The sequence below is a fragment of the Rhipicephalus sanguineus genome, chromosome 4 (assembly GCF_013339695.2).
Source record: "Rhipicephalus sanguineus isolate Rsan-2018 chromosome 4, BIME_Rsan_1.4, whole genome shotgun sequence".
Lineage (NCBI taxonomy): Eukaryota > Metazoa > Arthropoda > Arachnida > Ixodida > Ixodidae > Rhipicephalus > Rhipicephalus sanguineus.
The window spans coordinates 43,669,841-43,689,573 of record NC_051179.1 but is presented as its reverse complement, the minus strand read 5'-3'; the positions used below and the strand labels follow the sequence as shown (position 1 = coordinate 43,689,573).

General features: G+C 46.4%; 1 protein-coding gene across 1 annotated transcript; it reads right to left on the bottom strand.

The window, feature by feature from the left end:
- Positions 1–1,154: 1,154 nt before the first annotated feature.
- On the bottom strand, positions 1,155–19,440 carry LOC119389864 (protein phosphatase PTC7 homolog). The gene is made up of 6 exons (XM_037657271.2): positions 19,023–19,440; positions 18,528–18,707; positions 14,445–14,643; positions 6,795–6,918; positions 4,084–4,213; positions 1,155–1,515 (listed from the first exon to the last, which is right to left on the bottom strand). The coding sequence occupies exons 1-6, from the start codon at positions 19,264–19,266 to the stop codon at positions 1,400–1,402; spliced, it is 993 nt and encodes a 330-aa protein (XP_037513199.1). The 5' UTR covers positions 19,267–19,440; the 3' UTR covers positions 1,155–1,399.
- Between the last annotated feature and the right edge of the window lie 293 nt (positions 19,441–19,733).

The following is a 19,733-nucleotide window of genomic DNA, read 5'->3' as shown; positions in this document are numbered from 1 at the left end:
GGAACTGTTATTTTCAAGACTTCATCTTTGGACACGCATTCTTCAAATAGCACGCAGCGCCTGGTGACAGCAATGAGGCGTGTACTGTCCTCCATCCGCATTTACAGACAATAGCCTTCAGCAATTCATTACACTATGTACGAGTTCTCCACAAATATTTGAGAGATATCAACACCTCTAGTATTTGACCACCAGTGAATTTCCTCGTGCGAGTGAAAAGGACGGAGATAAGCTGACGGAAGCTAATTTCTTTGTACCACGATGTTCACGCTTTTAGCTGCATGCATTTATCGAAAAAATCCAAAACGTATTCACAGTACTAAAATGATACAAACACTGAGAAGGAACGGTACTTCGACAGCATAGCACATTATTGCACAGAATTATGTCAATGTGAGACTGTACACAGAGCTGCTTACTAAAACAGCCATTTGCTCTATGCCTCTTACAAACACTGGAGTATGGCTTTTCTTTTGGTTATTTGCAGCACTACCTTGTGTGTCCCTTGATATCTTCCTGAAGAATTCATCCTCACCCTTAATTGATCTCTTTTCCGAAACTGAAATGGCACATTTACCTGCATTGAAGATTTGCCCAATGAATCGCTGTACCAGTTCGAGTGAAGATGAAGTGTTAACTGCACATGCTGGGAGCTTCTCTTTTGCACATGGTTTCAACGGGAGAATTGCTTCTACATTTTTGGCGCCATAATCTAAGTGAGCTGTGCTTTAATACATGCACCACATGAATGACTACACCAATGCTATTTGGATAACCACCTAGCAGTAGACCTACTTTTACAATCATTAAAAAAGGTCAAATTTTCAATGGTGCATGTAATTCAGAGGGAACTGTTGCCAACAAGCTCAAGCAAACTTCAGCAAAGGTCCATTCAACTTCGCATTTTTCACAGCACCTATGGCTCATCTTTGATCAAAGTGCACTTCAGCTAGGACGGAACAGAAAGAAAAAAGTGAGACAGAGTTTCTTTGTGTCTCGTCCTAACTGCCACACAGTATGATGAAAAATGAACTCCTACCAACTCGCCCAGGTTTGTAAGCCGCTGGTTCATGTACGCTTGCTGGCTGTTGTGCACACCCGCCAGCACACGGGTTGTGTGCCACGCCCCCCGGTGAATGAAAAACCACACAAAGTTCGCCGCCGCTGAGAGGCTCCTAAATCAGCACTTTTATTCGCTCGCTTATTCAAATTAAAACTTATTTACACGTACGGCCGTGCAAAGTGGCGACGCGGCTGTAGCTCTTGTCTAGACTAAGTTCTTGACTGTAGTCACCTCAGGCACAACCACCTCCTTCCTCTACTGAGGTTGACTTTTCAGACGCCGCACAGTCCACAATACAAGAACGATGCGAAGCGGGAAGGGTGGCGCGGGAACAGGTTATCCGTGGTCGAGAGATGTGTTGCGCGCTACGTTTGTCTTCAGCGTCTCCCTGCTGTGGCCTTGCTTGGAAGTCACAGATGCTAGCAAAATCGTTATGTCATCCGGTTTTCCCCCTGCAAAAGTAAAATGGAAGATTCGTGCAGTTAAAAAACATGACAGCGCCACACCTGAGCAAATGTCATTTCGCATCAATGAATACAAGTTCCACATTCCACGCAAATATGTACAGTGCTCATGGATTGAAACAGAATTCAGAGCACATACTTTCGTTTCCACCATCTTCATTTCATGGTGTATTGTCGTAATTTCGCCTCAAACACTTACATCTGAGCCAACATTAACTTTAGCGGTCAGATTTCTAGCAACACGACATGGCTATCTCTAGCAATTGAGCATTGAACTAAAGGTTTTATGATGTAGTGTTTCAATCCGTGAGCACAGTCCATCGGGCTTGCAGTGTAAGCCTTGTACTCAACAGTGTGCGCAGATTCGTGGTGAAATGGACAGGCAAGTTGAGACATTGGTGTTGTTGTACATTATGCAGCCCCAGTAGGAAGACTTAGCTACTAAGAGTGCATGATAAACCATGTGGATTGGTCTAAGCATTGCCGAAAAGCCACCTTACCATTCTTAAAAGGAGGCCTACTAAGGACAACACGGAGATAAGCACTTTGGCATAGAGGTGCGCATAGATTTGGCTAGACCCAGAAGCCAGCACCCTGACACAACCGGGCATTTGACTACACTGCGCAACATACATGCATCAGCAAGAGAGGAGGTTGGCAGGGTTGTTTTAAAAAACACGCAAGTTCACTTGGTGAATGTCACACGCAAAATGTACACGAAATCCCACAAGCGTGCAATTCTTTACTGCATTGGCGAAATGCTCACATAGGTGAACATGCGGCTTCAGTCATCTTGCTGCCTATTGTCAGACCCTGAATTGTGTAGTGATTACAAGATATTATTACAAGATTACAAGTGTTGCACCTAAATTCTGAACTGTGTAATGATTACAATATATTACGAACAGTGCACATGAGAAGTTCTCGTAACCTGTAACGTCATCTAACAGTTCTGCAAGGAAATGGACTCTCAGTCCTACTGAAGCTTTTTTTTTTCTTTCTGTGTAGCATCCGTAATGCCTATAAAGTCAAGCCCAAACACATTGAATCTAAACGTAATCGCAAAGTATCGAGATATACTGGCAGTCTGATACAAAAGATTTAACCTCCAGGTAGTACGCTTCGCTGCAAGTTAATTCTGCTGTTAGTTTCCCTCACCGCAATGCACGGCTGTACTGCACCAAAGCTTCCTAAGGAAATCAGTTATTAAGCGCAAAAATAAGGCCATTCCCACATGGGCCATCCATATTTTGAGGCATGTACCTTGCTTTATATTGTTGTCCATGGCATGTAGCAATTCCCTTCAGACTCAATGCCTTCTTTGATGGCATCAGCCAAAAAATATGCCGCTCTGTCGGCACAAATATTTCTTATGACACCAGAGATAATTGCGGTACAGTTCCTGTGGAAGTGCGATGCATAATAATCCTCAAGTTTAGTCCAGAAGCCTCTTATTTCCAGGCCAGCCACTAGTGAGCCTATGTTTCCACGCGAGAATCACTGTGTAGTATTCCAATTCAAATGAAGTTATGACTAGAGCTGTGCACGGGCCGTATTTCCGAGCCCGAGCATGGCCCGGGCCCGCGAACTTTGTCGAAGGCCCGCCCGAGCCCGACGGCAAAGGGCTGCGAGCCCACCCGGCCAGGCCAGACGTACGAAAACAAAATCCCGGGCCCACCCTGGCCCGGCCCGGCCCTGGCCCGGCCCGGCTTTTTGAAGGTTCGCTGCGAAAATAAAACATCGTGTTCCGGTAATTTGGCATTTTATTGAACATATCAAATATGATCAAACGACACACGACGAACAGTCTCTATTACACAGGTTACAAATTGTCGTGCAAAAGCAGCAAGCAGTCTAACGATTCCGGCTTCAACGAAGTGCGGCGCTTTTGCTATACAAGTAGACGGCCTCATGCCAGCAACAATGGAATTCGCTCGCCGAAGCCATCACGTGTACGGGGTATGCCCATGCACGGCCGCTAGCCCATGTAGGCGTCAGCTTGCACGAAGGCGATCTACATCGGGTCGCTCGTCGCTGTCGCGTGCATTTTCACTCATATGGGATTTGACCTTAAATTTAACGCAAACAGTCGCGTGGCACCGTCACTAGCTCTGGTGGTGTTACTTCTCTGTTTGTCGGAGTGCAGCAGAGGCAGTGCTTTACCTGCTCCCCTTTTGTTTAAAGTAGCGAATGTAAAGGAAATGCAGTAAAGGGCGCTCGTGGAAAAGGCGCTGTATGCGTGCTGGAAAACAATTCCCGCTTATCCTCTATATTTCGGGTTTGAGTCAGGCTTTGCGCCGGGCCCGAGCCCGGCCCGATAAAACTCCAGGTAGCCCGAGCCCGGCCCAGACCCGAGGTGAAAATACATCGGCCCGCCTGAGCCCAGCCCGCGGGCCGGGTCGGTCTCGGGCCTTCGAGCTACCCGGAGCCCGTGAACACCTCTAGTTATGACCCCCCACACCTGCACACCTCTACTCTCTACCTAGCACAGGGAAGACACGTAATGGCATCAAACGAGCACACACAGTAACAGAGAAAGGAAGCATGAAATCTCACCGATGGTGTCGATGCCATTGTCACGTGCCCGAAGGGAAAACGGTGACAAGTGAGCTTCGTCAAACGCGAGCCTCCTCGCCTGTAGTGCCAGAGAGTTCACCGTCTGCTGAATGCTGTCAAAGCTTGTGTCCTGGAAACAAAGCAAGAAAACACAAAACAAATAATGATGCATGAGTACAGTGGAACCTCGTTAATGCGTACCTGCCGGGAACGACGCATAACTACGCACTAAACGGTAGTACGCATTAACCACCAAGTAAAAATTTGCATCTCCTCGCGTACGCCATCGCCGCCAGTAAAGGAATATATACAGTGCCACAGCAAATATTGCCTAAACTACCCACTGCAAAGCCTTTTATTTGTTTTTGCCAAAGTGGAGAAAAGATTCTGGCACTCTCGCACGACCGTCCGGTAGTGCCGATAGCGTGTGGTGGCGACGCCAAGGAGCATTTCAGAACTATTACAGGGTCCGGCATATGCAGTGACCGACATAGCGACGGAACGGACAGTGTCGGCTATATGTGCACATGTGTGCGTCTGTACCGCAACCTGCTACTAAACGAAAACTGACACAGTTTCAGTGAAATGCGGTACGGCTGCGTGGAGCCGATTGTCTCCTGGCTAGTTGCGTGCAGCGCGTGGCCTTCTCGGCTCACGTCGTCACTGCCGGGCCGCTTGCTGCACTGCACGGGCGCATTTGTTGTGGGAGTGTTCTTCGTACACACTTCGCTCCAGACTGTGCGCAGATGCGGCGAGTAGCTTGTTCAGTTAACGCGGCGATGACGAACTTCCTGCAAGCGATGCCCACTGTGCGAGGCTCTAGCGGTGCTGGCAGCGAGAGGGAGTGCGTTTGGGTGGTCGCCCAATAAAAGCATGCAGTATGGTTACAACAGCGCTACGCTTGCTGTACGGTACACGTACGCTTAGCGTGATAGCGTCAGTGCAAAGAGGTTTTTGTCACCCGCGACCAGCAACGCTGAACTCCGCAACAGCGAGCTGCTTTCGTTTCTACAAAGCGGCGCGCGCTTGAACACGGCCCTGCACAACGAGGCGGCAGCGCATTCAGGGTGTCGCCTATTAAAAGTGTGCAGTAGGCTTAAAGCAGTGCTGTGCCGCGCGCGTGCCCGAGCAGATACCTGAAGAAACTTATTGTGATAGGGTTGTCGGCAATAAGTCATGCTAGTGCGTTCGTCGTCGGCCGCCGCCTCACCTTCGTTCTTTCCCGGTGCTTACTCGCAAAAGCGTCGTCGCAATCGCGCAGAAGTCGGAATTAGCGATCGACCGATCTACGCACTTCTCGAAGGTGGAAAACCTTTGGCGGCACATTGGGGGGTCGGGAAGTTCAGTGGTGCAGTAAAATTTTATGGCACAAAAAAATTATCGCGGCACGCAGGGTACGCACTAACCGGTAGGCGCAGGACGAAGCACTACGGCTTAAGCGGTCAGCGAATGCATTAGGCTCTATGAGACTCGGTCGGGGATTCATCGCAACTACGTTTTAACCATTAGCACGCTTAAAGCGGGTACGTATTAACGGGGTTTGACTGTAATGTGATAAACAGAAAAAGGAGAACACCTACCACAAAAGATTCAGAAAAAAGTTCAGGAACCCTTCCCCTATCGAGAAAATAGAGGCAAACAAAGTTTGGCGTATGTGCGCCTGACCGAATACTTTTCTATCATTATTTTTCTTTCTGTCCTCGGCAGAAGTGAAACGGCTCTGATTGGTTGTTGGCATGCCGGGAGGGCGCACCTAATGACTCACGTGCCGGCACTGTAACGTGAGGTCATGCGTTCATATCCAGGCAACAGTGAAATGTGGCAACTTGAAATGACAAGTGAATTCGATAAAAGATCAGACTGCAATATCAAAAACAGCTGATTGGCAACAAGCCCACGATCAAGAGAGATTAAAGCACCTTCGAGGCCCACATTTCGCATCGGGTTTTTCGTGTACGACAACGGCGCCACAAAAACCTAACTTCTAACAAGTTTCACCTGAAAAGCTGTTACAGCTCCCATGACGGCAGACCTTGGTTACATTGACAACAAGGCTCGGGTCAGAAGAGCTGAGACGTCATTTTTAAAAATTACTTTGTGGTCGGTGTTCTTCTTTTTGTTTTTCTCATGATTCCTCCCAACTAGAGGGGTTTCCATAAAAACCTCAACTTCCCGCATGATCAACATAACGTTAACATAACATTAACATGCACCATAAACATGTCATGGAAAGAGTCATAATTGTCACTGCAAGAAGAGCAAGATACTAACAGCGTATGAAATGAGTTGATGACAGCACTTCAGTGCACGTGTTTGTAGCATTCCTAGCACTTATTGCGTCCACATTTCCTCTTACGAAACGCTTGCAAACTAAAAGCGTGTTGGGGGGCCTATAAAATGCACTTATCCTTTCAAAAAAAATTATTTTCCCCACACATCTCACACAAGTATCCACACTAATATCGTAGGCATCGCTGTCACTTTTAAACCGAAATGTGGGGCAAGAAACGCGGTGACAACGGAATGTAGGAGCCGAAGGAGGTATGTGGTGTGATATCCCTGTGTAGGAAGGAGACCGCAGCATGCCAATTCAAAATTTCCTCATCAATGTAAAAGTGAACCTGCCACTACGAAGGGTGCTCTCTGCAGCTCAGTCACTCCTACACTGCTGTGCACCATCATTAGATGTAAAAAAAATATCTTTGAAGTACCCTAAGTTGTGCAAGCTCGTTCACTATCATGTTCTCCGGCAAGTTGTCGAAGAGGCCGTCGGTAGCCATCAAGATCAGGTCCCCTTCTTGGACGGGAAAGGAAGAAGTATCTGCCGACTCAGGGCTGCAAAAAAGGAAAAAAGAAAGCGACACTCATTTATCTGGCCACATAATCATACAGTGTATCATATAAAGGGCACTAGAAATCTTTCATTTGCTGGAGCTGTCACCGCACCTCGTACTGAAATCCCTGCGGAAGTTGTAGCACATTAGGATCCCTAATATCCCACGTTTGGCAGCACTAATTAAGATGTGGAATATCTGCCACGGCACTCAAGGAATGCTTCACAAACCACACTGGCTTCTTAACTCCCAATTAAGGCTGTGCACATGTTGCTTGCACAAAAAAAAACAGAGCCATGCTTTACTAAGGAAGGAAATGATATCTGGAGTTATAGTGTTTATTTTTTTACCAAATTATAATAAGAAGCACCGTTACAGTATATGTATTTTCTGTGCAGATTTTAAAAGTGCAATAATATTTTCTGTGGCTCAAATAATTATAGACATAATTAAATGTTGATTTTATTGTGAAAGGTACTTCACAGCATAAAACATTCAAGATGCACAAAATTCTGAAATAGAAAATCAGCACAGAATACTTCAGTCTCAAATCAAAGCATTCAATCTTGTAGTACATTTGGCTTACAATAATATATCGCAAGTGAACAAACAGTCTTACAGGCATGGCATTGTAAACCACAAAAGTGCTGTTCGTGTTTTTTTTTGGTCATTACAATAGAAACGGAATCTGTGACCATGCCTGAATTTCATGCCTTTTTGATTCTACTTCAAGACTCGTATTCAATTAGAAGAATTTTACTACTGAGGCAATCCTGCAAAATACGTGGTTCCGTTCTCACCGATGATCAGAGGAGAAACTATCAACTTAATCCACAGCTGCGTTTTGACGACACAGACTAGCAGGGTTCCCCAAAAATGGAGCCCTAAAGAAAGGCCTATACGTATTTTGTTGCACATAACCCGCACAAAGAAAATACAGAAAATTCGGTGCTAAAGTAGAGACGAAAAACGCAAATTCTGGTGTGCAACGTGGCTTCACAGCCGTGCTTTACAGCTAAGCGGAAAAGCTAGCGTTACGACAATATGCGGGGATCGTTTTTTAGAAAATTATCTGCAATTAGTTGTTGAGGGTGTAAGTTATACGTGAGAAAATATGGCAAAGCGGCATTGCCCAAAGGCCACCTCGCCCAACAGTTCCCGCAATCGCTTCTCACATTGTTGGAAATAATTCATGGCGACGAAACGGCACTTTCTCAGCAGAAGCTGTCTATCAAAACCATTGAATCTGTAGGCAATTACATGCCATGAATGGAATAATTAGCAGTGTGCGTGCCTCAAAATATGGATGGCTCACGCAACAAGAGTCTCCGTAATCACAGATTTGCTTCGCTGCGTCAAAGCCGTGTAATGCAGTGAAGCTTATTACCAGCTGAAATAACCATCATGCAGTGAAGCCTAGCACCTGCTGCTTGTGTCCCTTATAGAGAATTATTCTGTTATCCTTTCAATGTACTTGCATTCAATTGTACCAAGGAGCAATAAATGTACCTTTCAGTATGTTCGTACTTGTGCGCATGATGTCCTATGCTCCTAAAATCTCCACAAACTTAAGTTAGGAAGCCTCCCCCCAACCCAATATTCATGCTCCTGGCATCAATAGAGAGTTTTAGCTTAGCGCGCACAAACCTGTACGTACGCAACGGCCTGCGCGCTGCGTACGTTAGAGTTGAGGCTCTCTCCTACATTTTTAGTTTACCGTACGCAACAACCGAAACGTGGACAGCGTCTAAGCGTCAGCACCTTCGTCTCGGCGTGTTTTTCTGCGCCATCTAGCGGCTAAGAAATAAACTACAATAGCCGATCATAGCTGACACAAGTCAATGCACCAGACAAGGCAAGATTTTACGATGGCGCAAATTTTGTTGAAGTGATCTGTGGTGAACGGTGACGGTTGGTACGACTTCTACGAGACGAGCAGCAGCAAGGGAGGAAAAATGCCTTCCAGCATCCTTTCGAATCAGCGCCTTTTGGCCACTCTTTCATTGGAAGAGATAGACGATTTGATGCTCACAAACCGAGAGCGGTGGCTTTAGAAGGGCGACTGCAGTCTCGACGACATCGAAGATCACTGTCCACTGCACTGGGTCCGCGAACGGATTCAAGCTACTCACGTAGACAAAGAGCTCCAAATCGAGGGCAATTCCGAAATGGACGCGGGATTTATTCGCTGCCATGACCGCCGTGCCGCTTGTGCTGCTGTCGGACGCAGCCATTTTGCTTGTCTCGACCGGTCGAGATCTCGCGAGAGAACCCGTAAGGTATGCAACAGCCGTAGCGGGCGCAACGTAAGCGCCGAGATCTAGCGTGCGCATCTCTTGCGCGCGCAAACGCACACATCTCTCTTAGGTTCAGCGCATGCGCAGTCTTGCTCTCTCTCACCCGTTCCGTGCGCAAGGCCGTTGCGCGCGCTACACTAAAACTCTCTAATATTGCCAGGAGCAAGAATACCACACACACACGCACAAATACCACACGTCAGGAAATGTGCAATACTTTGCAGTCGTGATAATCATAGCCCGAAGATGCCAAACACAATCCAGTGTGACCCAGCAACGATGGGGTCAGTCACAAGGGAGAAAATTTTCTCTTGTGAAGTCTTTGGAAGCAAGTGTGCAGAGACAACGAAACTTGCACATCTTTATTTAAAGGGACACTAAAGGCAAGTATTAAGTCGATGTTCCAGAAATGTCGCAGTGCTTGTTTCGAGCCAAGGAGATGCTTATTTTGAAAGAAAATCACGTTTTAGTGGTTTGCAGAGCGTTAGTGCACTACAAATCGCCCGCCTGAACGGGCCTTATGACGTAGCAGTCGTCGTACCCAACGTTGCCTGCCTTTACTGCCCGGCTGCCGACTCTACAGTTTCTTGTGCAACAGCGACCATTGACTTTGCCAAGACGCAGCCACGAGCCACTCCTAGACACTATAATTCACTGTAACGGAGCTTAGCTTGACCAGCAGCAGAAGTAGAGTATCAACAGTGCGAAAATATCGAGAGCCAAGCACACGCAGCAGTATGCGATACGGAAACTACCACCGAGATGCGCAGCTCGGCCACCGAGACGCGCAGCTCGGTGAAAACGGAACTTTTGAGCCCCTCGCACCGTTCCCCATGTCAACGCCAAGAGGTTCTTTTTTTCTATGAATCAAACAGAAACGAACAAGCGGCATTTTATTGCGTCTTGTGATGCACGGAAGGTTCTTTTTTTTATCGCAAATAGTTCGATTAGTAGTGCAGTGATGTGATTGACTGAAGCTGTTTTGGAGCAGGTTTTTGGAGCAGCAAAAAGTGCGTTTTGGAGCAGGTAAAAGGGCTTTTGGAGCAGCCAAAAACGCGTTTGGGAGCAGGGAAAACAGCTTTTGGGTCAGCTAAAAGCTCACTGCCAAGGGGAAAAATGAACCGTGTCAAGCAAAACAGTCAAATAAGGGAACTGTTTTGAAATAAAAAGTTTTGTCCAATGATGGCTGTTTGCATAACACCATTGGATCACCTAACAGCCCCGTAAGCGTAAACATTAGACAAGGGTGTCAATGCAGGCTGCCATTGGCGTTGCGGTCTTATAATGGCTTAGAGTGGCCAAACTAACAATGCAGGTAGGGTGTAGAATCTCGGTGATACGAATCTGAAGGGGGAACGACAATATTCGTATCGCCCAAAATTTGGTATCATCAAAAGACTAGCAATACCTGTTTTCAAACCACGATATACGCACAAAATATTAATTTCTGTCAAAAGAACTCGCGTATGCCTTTCTGGGACACACGTGAACGGACAAATAGGGGACGGCGCAGCTGGCTGCCGCGAAAGCGCGCGTCAAATCTTCGCATGAGGCCAACTGAAAACTAAGTGAAGTCCGCTCCACCATAGTGACAAGCGAAGATCGACACGGAAGCCGAAAGGCTTCGTGCCAGGAGCGTAGGCAGAAATTTTTGTCTTGGGGGGGGAGGGAGGGGGGGGGGGGGGCGAGGGGACGGCACCTCCTTGATTTGAGGTGGGGGCCGGGCAGGCAGATGTGGTCAAGTGTCATTTTGGGCTCTGTATGCCATAGCAAAAAAAATAAATAAATAAATAATTTCGGCGGGGGCGGGGCGCCCCTCCTGGCTACACCACTGCTTCGTGCCTTTTTCTACGACTATATAGCCTTTAATCTACCGCTGCGTTAGCCGCGTACCTTCGGAGCTCGTAGTCGCTATCGATGATCGCGTTGATAGCAACCGTGGTTTCGTGCGCGGCGGTTGCGGCAAACGGTAGTTCCGTTTTCAATCCGCCTGTGCTGGCTGCGCACGTGCCTTAAAAGCTACGTTCTGCGTCGCCTGTATTGCTATCTATAATCGCATCTGCCGCTGTTTTGTCCGCGGCGTTTGCGGGAAGCAGCGCCACTTGGACTGGGTGGGCGTTCGACGCACGCGCACTTTCGGAGTCCCGTCAGTTTCGTCGTCGCCATACATGATAGTGTAAAGAGCGACTGCGGTTTCGCCCACAGCGGTTATGGCAAACGATAACCACAGTTCTGACAGTGTGCGCACTGGCCGCGCGCGTACTTCCGAAGCTAACAGCATTCTGCTCTTGGCCGTCGCTCGACGGATTCAGTACCAAAGTTCGTATCACGCGCCGCGACGCGGAAAAGTGTTCGGAACATCCAAATTTCGGCCCATTCGACACAGTGGAATTCGGCTGGGAAATTTCACGAATTCGTATCAGCCGGTTACGTTTACATCAACGCCTCCTAAATTGGTTTACTTGGGTTCGCAAAGAGCCTGGATCGGATTGGGTTGCAATTTTTGTCATGTCCAAATATGTCTGATATGCAGGTCTTTGGAGTTTTCAGTACACTTGCTGAATTCCGATGCGTCTTCGTGGCCTCAATGTGCCTCTTGTGTAGAATGTCGCTTTATCGCTGCAAAACCATGTTATTTCTGCTGCGTAGCTACCCCTAACCGTGGTCAGCCGCAACCGTAGTCAGCTTAACCACGGTTAAGGTTGTCCGTGTGACAGGGGTATAACACTCGTTCGAGTAGCGGAACTTAAAAATGGGTGCAAAAATAAGACAGGCGTGGACGTTCGCTGTACTAACTGAAATTTTACTTCTATGTTGCTGCGGCGGTGCGGTCACACCAGCTCGCGGCGAGCCGCTCCTTCCAAGATGCATTTTTGGGGGGTCACGCCAATTTGCAGCAGTCTGGAGAGGGTTATGTCGGTTATGATTATGTCCCCAGAAAGCGCCGGGCAGCGTGCCGAAAAAAATGATGCACAAACACATTCCTCTCGCGGCACGAAAATTTTGCCGTGCGGCAGCTTTGGAGTGTCGCGTTTTGCCGCCGGCGGCGCGCTGCGCACATTTTTCCGCTAGTGTGCTTATAGTTTGGCGCAGTTTTGGCGCAAAACAGCGGAGATGTAGCAGGATGTAGCAGTTTTCACGTCTTGGCGCAGTTTGGCGCAATTGGCGCAGCTATCACATCACTGGTAGTGGTTAATTGTAATCGGGACTCTTGACGCCATCGGGATCATTTCCAAAATTTCCCACTCGTGGCGCACGTCATGTTCTACATTTACCTTAATTTCTCAATTACTAGAGCACTGCTGTTGATACTATTGACGTTTTAGACATACTCACACATTGACCTTTCACTCTGACATAAAATTGTTATTTGCCTTTAGTGTCCCTTTAAGTGGAAGTTAAGGACGGCTTCGAGAGGAGGATATTTTCATGACAGCATGGGCTATTAAGCCTACATGATCAGGCTTAGCAGTTATCCCTTTGTGTGTAAAACCAAATTTATTTTTTTTTAAGAAAGAAAAGAATATTGTAGAGAGACATCTTCTCAGCTGCTTACTCGTGCATAGCTAGAATAATCGTAATAAAATTGTGCCATCTACACTATGCAACACCTGCGGCTGAACTGAGTGTTTTGCAGCCACCCCTAAGGAGCTGCGAACGATATCTGTTGGCAACCCCAAGTCTAGACAAAGTACACATTGACTAATTCCTGACACACGACACACTTCATACAGTAGACTCGTGACAACTCAAACTTTTGGTTTGCCCAGTATGTTTTCAAGGTATTTTAAAGCTACTTACCATAAATCCCAAGCAAGCGCCCCCCCTTACTGTGAAAGATAATCCGACAGGATTTGGAGGGAGGGCCCTTGCTCGGTCGCGCATCAAAATTCAAGATAGTGGCGAAAGAGCCCCTAAGGATAAAAAATGCACACCCGTGCATCTAATGAAATGCTTTATTGAGTACGCATGCATTCACTGTTTCCAAAACAGTGAATGAAACAGTGAAAATGGCAGAAGGGAAGGGTGGGGGGTGCTTGCTCTGTCATTGGCGCATATTTCAAATCTCTCGAAAAAAAGGAGGGGAGCGCTTGCTCAGGATTTTATGGTAATTTAAACTGCTCCATCGCGTTAATTTGGTTAATTCATACTTTTTTCCTTGTCTGTACCAGAAAATATGCACACTAACAATCCTGTCTTGATCGAGGAAGAAAGATTTTTAAAAAGTGCAGGACGGTCTGGATTTGACTTATCGCGTGCAGAACGCTTAAGTCACTTTCACCGTACTACAGTGGTGTCACGCGAAAAAGTGTACTAAGATTGGGAAGGGGCTACTAGACATCACGTGACAAAACACACTCTGTCCTTTACACAAGCGTGCATGCATTGCATAGCGAGTACCAGTACAATCGTGCTTACTGTAAAAACATTACTGGCACTCATTGAGAGCTGTCTATGATGTTGCAAATAAAAATGCACGCCAGTTTTCTCTTGGTGCGTACCCCCACCCCTCTTTTAGCCCCCGCTTTACAAAGCTTTTGAATTTCGAGGCCCCCAGGTTGGCACGTGCCGGATTTTCTTACATATAACACAAAATATGCAGAAAATCTGGAGTTAAAGTCAGGGTGCGGGTTATATGGGAATTTCGGTGTGCAAGTTGGCTTCACGGCACAGCTTCACGGCTTCACAGAAGGCGGCCTGGCGGCAATACGTGGAGATTTTATTTTCTTAATTGTATTTTTCCAGTTTGTAGTTGGGGGTGCTGCTTATATGGAGGGCAGGTTATATGCGAGAAGATACGGTATGTAGGGGGGGAGGGGGGGTGAAACGCTTTGAGGCCGCTATGACATGTAATCCTATGGCCCTGTGGCCTGCATACTTTTGACCACCTGTGTACGTATTTGCGAATGTTTTACTAAAACAAGTCTGCGAATGTTTTATTAAAACAAGTTGGCATGTGGCCCCGGGTTATATTTATGAGAACTTCTGATAATACAAACGAAATCTTGGGGTCCCTTCGAGTTTGAATTATCGAGAGCCTACTGTGCTTCTACATGCCTCTGACAAGCTGTCATTTCTTGCATATTGTTTCTATACCCCAACAAAAACACAATTCTCTACATTTATTTTGACATCATACAGTTGTCGCTAGAAGCTCTCAAACAACAAGCTTCTCTGTTCCCTCCTGATCCTTCCCGCACATTGAGAACATAAAGAATGAGCGCAGCACCTGTCGCTGAGAACAAACTGGCTGACGCCTGGTGGCGGCAAGCACAGCTGGAAGGGCGTGTTGAAGTAGTGCTGCTGCTCCTGCGACCGGTGCACCACCTGGCCCCGCCGCACAACCAGGAACCCGCTGTCGCCGAGGTTGGCAGAGTAGAGGATGCGCTCGACACAGTTCAGCACGAGCACGCATGCCGTGCTGCTCCCTGCGTTGGCAAGCCACTCACGTTTCCCACAACATCCAAGCGCAAAATCCTGCCATCATTTATCATAATCTTTAACCTGACACAACCGTGCAAGCCAACTGAAATAATGTGAAGACATCTAACAAATGGTTGCAGGGGCCGATGGCCTGTCAAGCTCAATGTAAATTTTACCATACAGTTTCCCACAGTATTTACTAGAGGGAGCTGTGGTGCTACAATCGTTCAGCCACCATGGGAATGATGGATAGTACATGGATTTGCATAACCTTCAAGCTTGTGGCTTCAAACCAGCACATCAGAACAGAACGAAAATGAAAAAAAAAATTGTGTTGACCGGAGCAAAGCTGTAAATGAAACATCATTTATTATATTGTTTCAGAGTGAAAATATTTTTTATTGATTTTTGGTTCAAGCGAAAATTTGGCAGTCAGGAACAACCGAGGTCATGCAATGTGAGCATTAATGCATATCTCAGGCAGGGATTTTAAATTAAAGATGTGTTGAAATTTTGGGAAGAACAAAAAGAGCAGCACTCGTAGATGTATATAACAGAAGTGGTCCCTGGTGTGCCAGCCACACAGGCCAGCATGGAGAGGGAATTCTCGATGGTGAAGTTTGTTTGATCAGAACAGCAGTCTCGCATATCACACGATGACGTGCTGCTTCTGAGTTCATGCTCACTCCCTTGACTCAAAGCATTCAGCCTGCTCAGAGAATTCTTAACTCACTTAAGAGGAAAAATACACACTATGTTTTTATTGTTACTTTAACTTAAATTTATTGTATGTAAATAAAAACTATTACAAACAGTTACGGATCATTTCTTTTTTTTTTTTTTTCGTTATGGAGCAGAAATGGAATGGAACTTTTTTTGGTGGAACAAAACTAAAACCAAAAACATTTCGTTACCACACCCTGCTTCGTACACACTTGTGGCTTTGTTTATTGTTGTGTTATGGCATTTGTTTCAGATAATATAATGGCTCGTTCTGAACATTGTGAGCTGATATGAAATGGCGAGCCTAAACGGGTCAAGGTGCTGAAGTTGGACTGCGGAACTTTTGCAGAACTTCGTGAAGTTGCGACAAAGAGGCTGCAGACCACACGGAGTTGAAGGAATGAATCTTAAGCAAATCCATGTATTACCCATCATTCCCATGCTGGTTGAAGCGCCATGCGTTGCAGCTCGTACATGCACTAGCGCCAGTTTTCCCTTTAGTGTACTATTATGAAACTCTGTGGTTTTTAAAAGACACTACACACTGTCAGCACCACGTCAAAAAATTATTGATTTTTATGATTATCATTTAAAGATCAAATTAATTTATTCACAAAGCCATTTGCAACAAAACTTCATATGAGTTAAATTTTTTATAAATGAAAAGTATGCACTGTTACAAAGGTATGGGTTTATTTGCAGTATGAAAAGACGTGCAGGAAGCTGTACTCATTAAGGCACAATGCCCAGCAAGCGAGATGGGTGAGGATCCCAATAAGCCCAACAAGTGAACCACGGTCAGACGCTATCATGAATACTTGAGGAGAACTTCTTCTTGGCCTAGCTGGTATTGCTTACTGTTTGACATTTCACCACTAGTAAAGACAACACACACAAGAAAGACATAAACATGACGACATGGGCGTCGTGTTCAACACAATCATGAACTTTGCTGCCGTGAAGATATGAACGGAAATTGTGAACGACGAAGATGACTGCTAGGCACTCCAGGTTGGTAGCACCACGATTTTCTCGGCTCAGACCTGAGCAAGCACAGCTCCACAACCCAAGCCACTTCAATATGCAGCTCAGTCAAAGCCTTTGCATTAATACTATAGAAGCAATGTTGCCAAAGCTTCATGGCTGGTACTTAAGTTTTCTATTAACAGCCTTGAAATGTCAGCTCAGCTGATAATGTGCGCAGCTGGTGGTTAATGGGCATGACATATAACACACACCACAGCCTGCGAGATTATCAAAATTTTTTGACGTGATTCAGAGGTGCCACACAGGTCCTCAACATTCTACCTATTTTCCAACAACTATTTTAGCTTCAGTACAGAAAAAAAAATGCATCTTTATGCAATCTTTTTCGGACACATTCATTCTTATTTCGAGTGCAGACTTTGCACAGATGTTGCAGTCATTTTGGCTAACCGACGTTAGGCTTTTATGCATCTCTTTGTTGCAGTAAGAGTCACCAATAGATGATCAACATGTAATCATGTGTTGAAAATGCGCACATTCATGTGAGGTGTTACGATTGTACTCCAATTAAGTTTGATTAATTATTGGTTATGTGCCATGTCTTATTTAGTGCCATTTAAAACTGCAAAACGTCCAGCCCAACCAGCGGTTGATTTAGGCAGCCAAAATTTGTCACCATCTACAGTGACAGCCTAATCCCTTCTCCAAGAGTTCTCAAAACCTCCATCTATGTGCTCCGTCACCATCTGCTATGTCTCCCTTCCCTTAGCATCCATTTGCATCGTTACAACATATTTACTAAAAGCATAACAACTGTTGATAACCTCTCATAGCACCTTCCGGATGCATTTGAGCATATTCCAGATAAGGCATTATATGAGACCGAACAGCAACAGTCAGTCAATGCTCATACCCAATGTCCGGAAAGAGGTTCCTGATTTCTTTCCCTTTGTGGTTAAGCTGGGATTTCCAGCCTTTCGCTATTGTTGCAAGTGACAAGAGGTGATAACAGGCCCCCACTCCAGGCATATGTACAGTGTGGTTAACTGTTAAAAAGGACACCAGACCAGCTTTGCAGGACTGACTAAAGTTCATTTTTGACGATGACATCACAGCAAATATTACTGGTCAACGGAAAGCACCATATCAAGCATGTTTTTGCTATGAAGCTAATGACACTGCTGCGAGGCAGAGACGGGCCACAGATGCTCTTGATGCAACATTTCATCGTAAAATATGCAATATTTCGCGTACAACATGTTCAAATTACACTGGTTTTAAATATTCCCTAGTAGCATGAATTGTTGACACAATTTTGCGAATATTGCGCAACATTCAGCAATGTTGTGTCATTGTTTACGAGTGATGTTAAGGTAATGTTGCATTTTCACGTTGAAGCAACATTTCAAAATGGAGACCACTGTTGGTCGTGATCACAAAAGCTCTATTTAGGATCTCCTTTCAGGGCAAGTGGCCCACCGTAGAGAAGAAAATAACTAAACTCCACTACAACTTCAAAGCCGCACTGCAAAACCACTGCATCAATGCTGGCTTTGTTGCGGGAATGCTTGCGAAAGCAGACATTAGCCATGTTTATAGTAGCATTGCCTCAGCATTATGGCAACAATGCACGCTACTAAGTTAATTAGGAGTTTCCTTTAAGAGTAAATTGTTCTTACTTCCACATTGCACTTAGAACCATACTAGATAAAAAAAATAAAGGAATTAATTAAACAAACATGTGCTTATAGTCATGGTCACAAACATGTTACCATCACATCAAAAAATAACAGAACACACTGTAATGATTAGCATCACACATGCACAAAACATTGGTCTGTAAAAGCCTCCCAACTGCGCTTGTGTAGGAGTGCAATGACCGCAGGGTGTTATTAATAACTACTCTCTAAGTATGCACTGCTTCTTTTTTGTGGGTATTTCGATTTGTTTGTTCGCGACAATTCTTACAGTGGGTAGAGGGAAATCAAAAGCGGCCGTCCGTCATTCAGGCCGGAAGAGATTTCAACCGAGACGGCGAGAAAATGGATTTCACATGAGCAAACAAAATATAAAGCGAGCGTCGTATTCATTCATTACGTTTTCGAGAATGCGATCGGACCGGCACTAGAAACAACGCATACTGCGCGACATCTGTCGTGCAAGGCCTCGCAGGGCTCACCAATAATGTGCCTCTTGTTCTCCAAGAGCTCGTAGTAGCTGGACGCGATGATACTGGCCGGCGAGTTGGGCTTGAACCTACCGGAGTGAACGACGCGCTCGCAGTTGCGCATCAACGCCGTCGAGAACAGTGAAGGGTCTACGCCGTACGTCCTCCAGCCACCGACACCGTCCGCTACGCCTGCGTCGAGAAGGCCAGAAAAAAGAAAGGAAAGAAAAAGAGAACTTTCAAAAGCTGGACGGGAACTTCGTTGAACTTCGCACTCGCAGCGCGCAAAGTCCAACCGAGATTGCTGACAGGAATGAATGACTTTCAGTTCATCCCGCGACACTGCAGTGACAGATCTTTCGAAAGTCGTAAAGGAGGCAATCCTCCAACGCTTTCGACAGGTAAGGGTACAATCAGCCACACTCGGAGTGCAGCGGGAACGTTCGAAGGAGTTGACGATTGCGAGCCCGTAGCGAAAGTACACTTTTAGGCTTAAAAGGCACTCACCTAGGACATCGAAGGACTTGTACTTCGCCGCGAAACACGCGTCGTCTCCAAACTGACCCCTTCCGAGACCTATGGAGAAGCGATTCCTCTCCTTGGGGAAGCCGCAGGTGACCGTCTGGAGTCCGAGATCGCCCTTGGCCCAGGCGTACTTTGCGTCGGAGCTGGTCGCGCATGTCGAGTAGCTAAAAACACTGTTCGCTAGGGCCCGCGTGAGGATACGTCCATACATCAACACCGACTGCATGGCAGTGTGTGCGTGTTTACGGCGGGCGCTTTGTGGCTTACATGTTCCGGAGACGTTGCTGACACTCTCAGTGATGAGGGATTTTTTTTTCTTTGGCTAAGCGGTGGACGAAGTACGGAGAAGAAACTTTTGAGACGATCAAACCATGCTGCTGGATGAAGAGGGTACAGCGCCTCTGGCGACCTTCACTTTGGCTACAGTGTACTAGAAGGGGGCAGTGGGCTCACTGCCGTATCCCTGCGCCGCGCCGCCATGTCCCTCTCCGCGTCGACAGCCTGGGCGCCCGCCAGGGGCGCTGCCGCCAGTTTCTCCTGAAAACTTCTCTTGCGGGGAGCGAAGCGCGTCCCCTGGTCGGGGTTACGCTGGTTACGATGTAGTTCCGGGGGGTTCAACAAACGCGGAGTTGAAGGCGGTAAGAGGGCCACCACAATGACACTTAAAAGAGACCACAAAAAAAAAAATGGAGG

What these genes read in the sequence shown, in the direction of transcription:
- LOC119389864 (XM_037657271.2), bottom strand. Translation starts at nt 19,266, where the DNA reads ATGCAGTCGGTGTTGATGTATGGACGTATCCTCACGCGGGCCCTAGCG. An exon ending in CAAGTCCTTCGATGTCCTAG is followed by an intron (nt 18,708 to 19,022) that starts GTGAGTGCCTTT and finishes TTCTCGACGCAG; the next exon opens with GCGTAGCGGACGGTGTCGGT. An exon ending in CAATGGCATCGACACCATCG is followed by an intron (nt 1,516 to 4,083) that starts GTGAGATTTCAT and finishes TTACTTTTGCAG; the next exon opens with GGGGAAAACCGGATGACATA.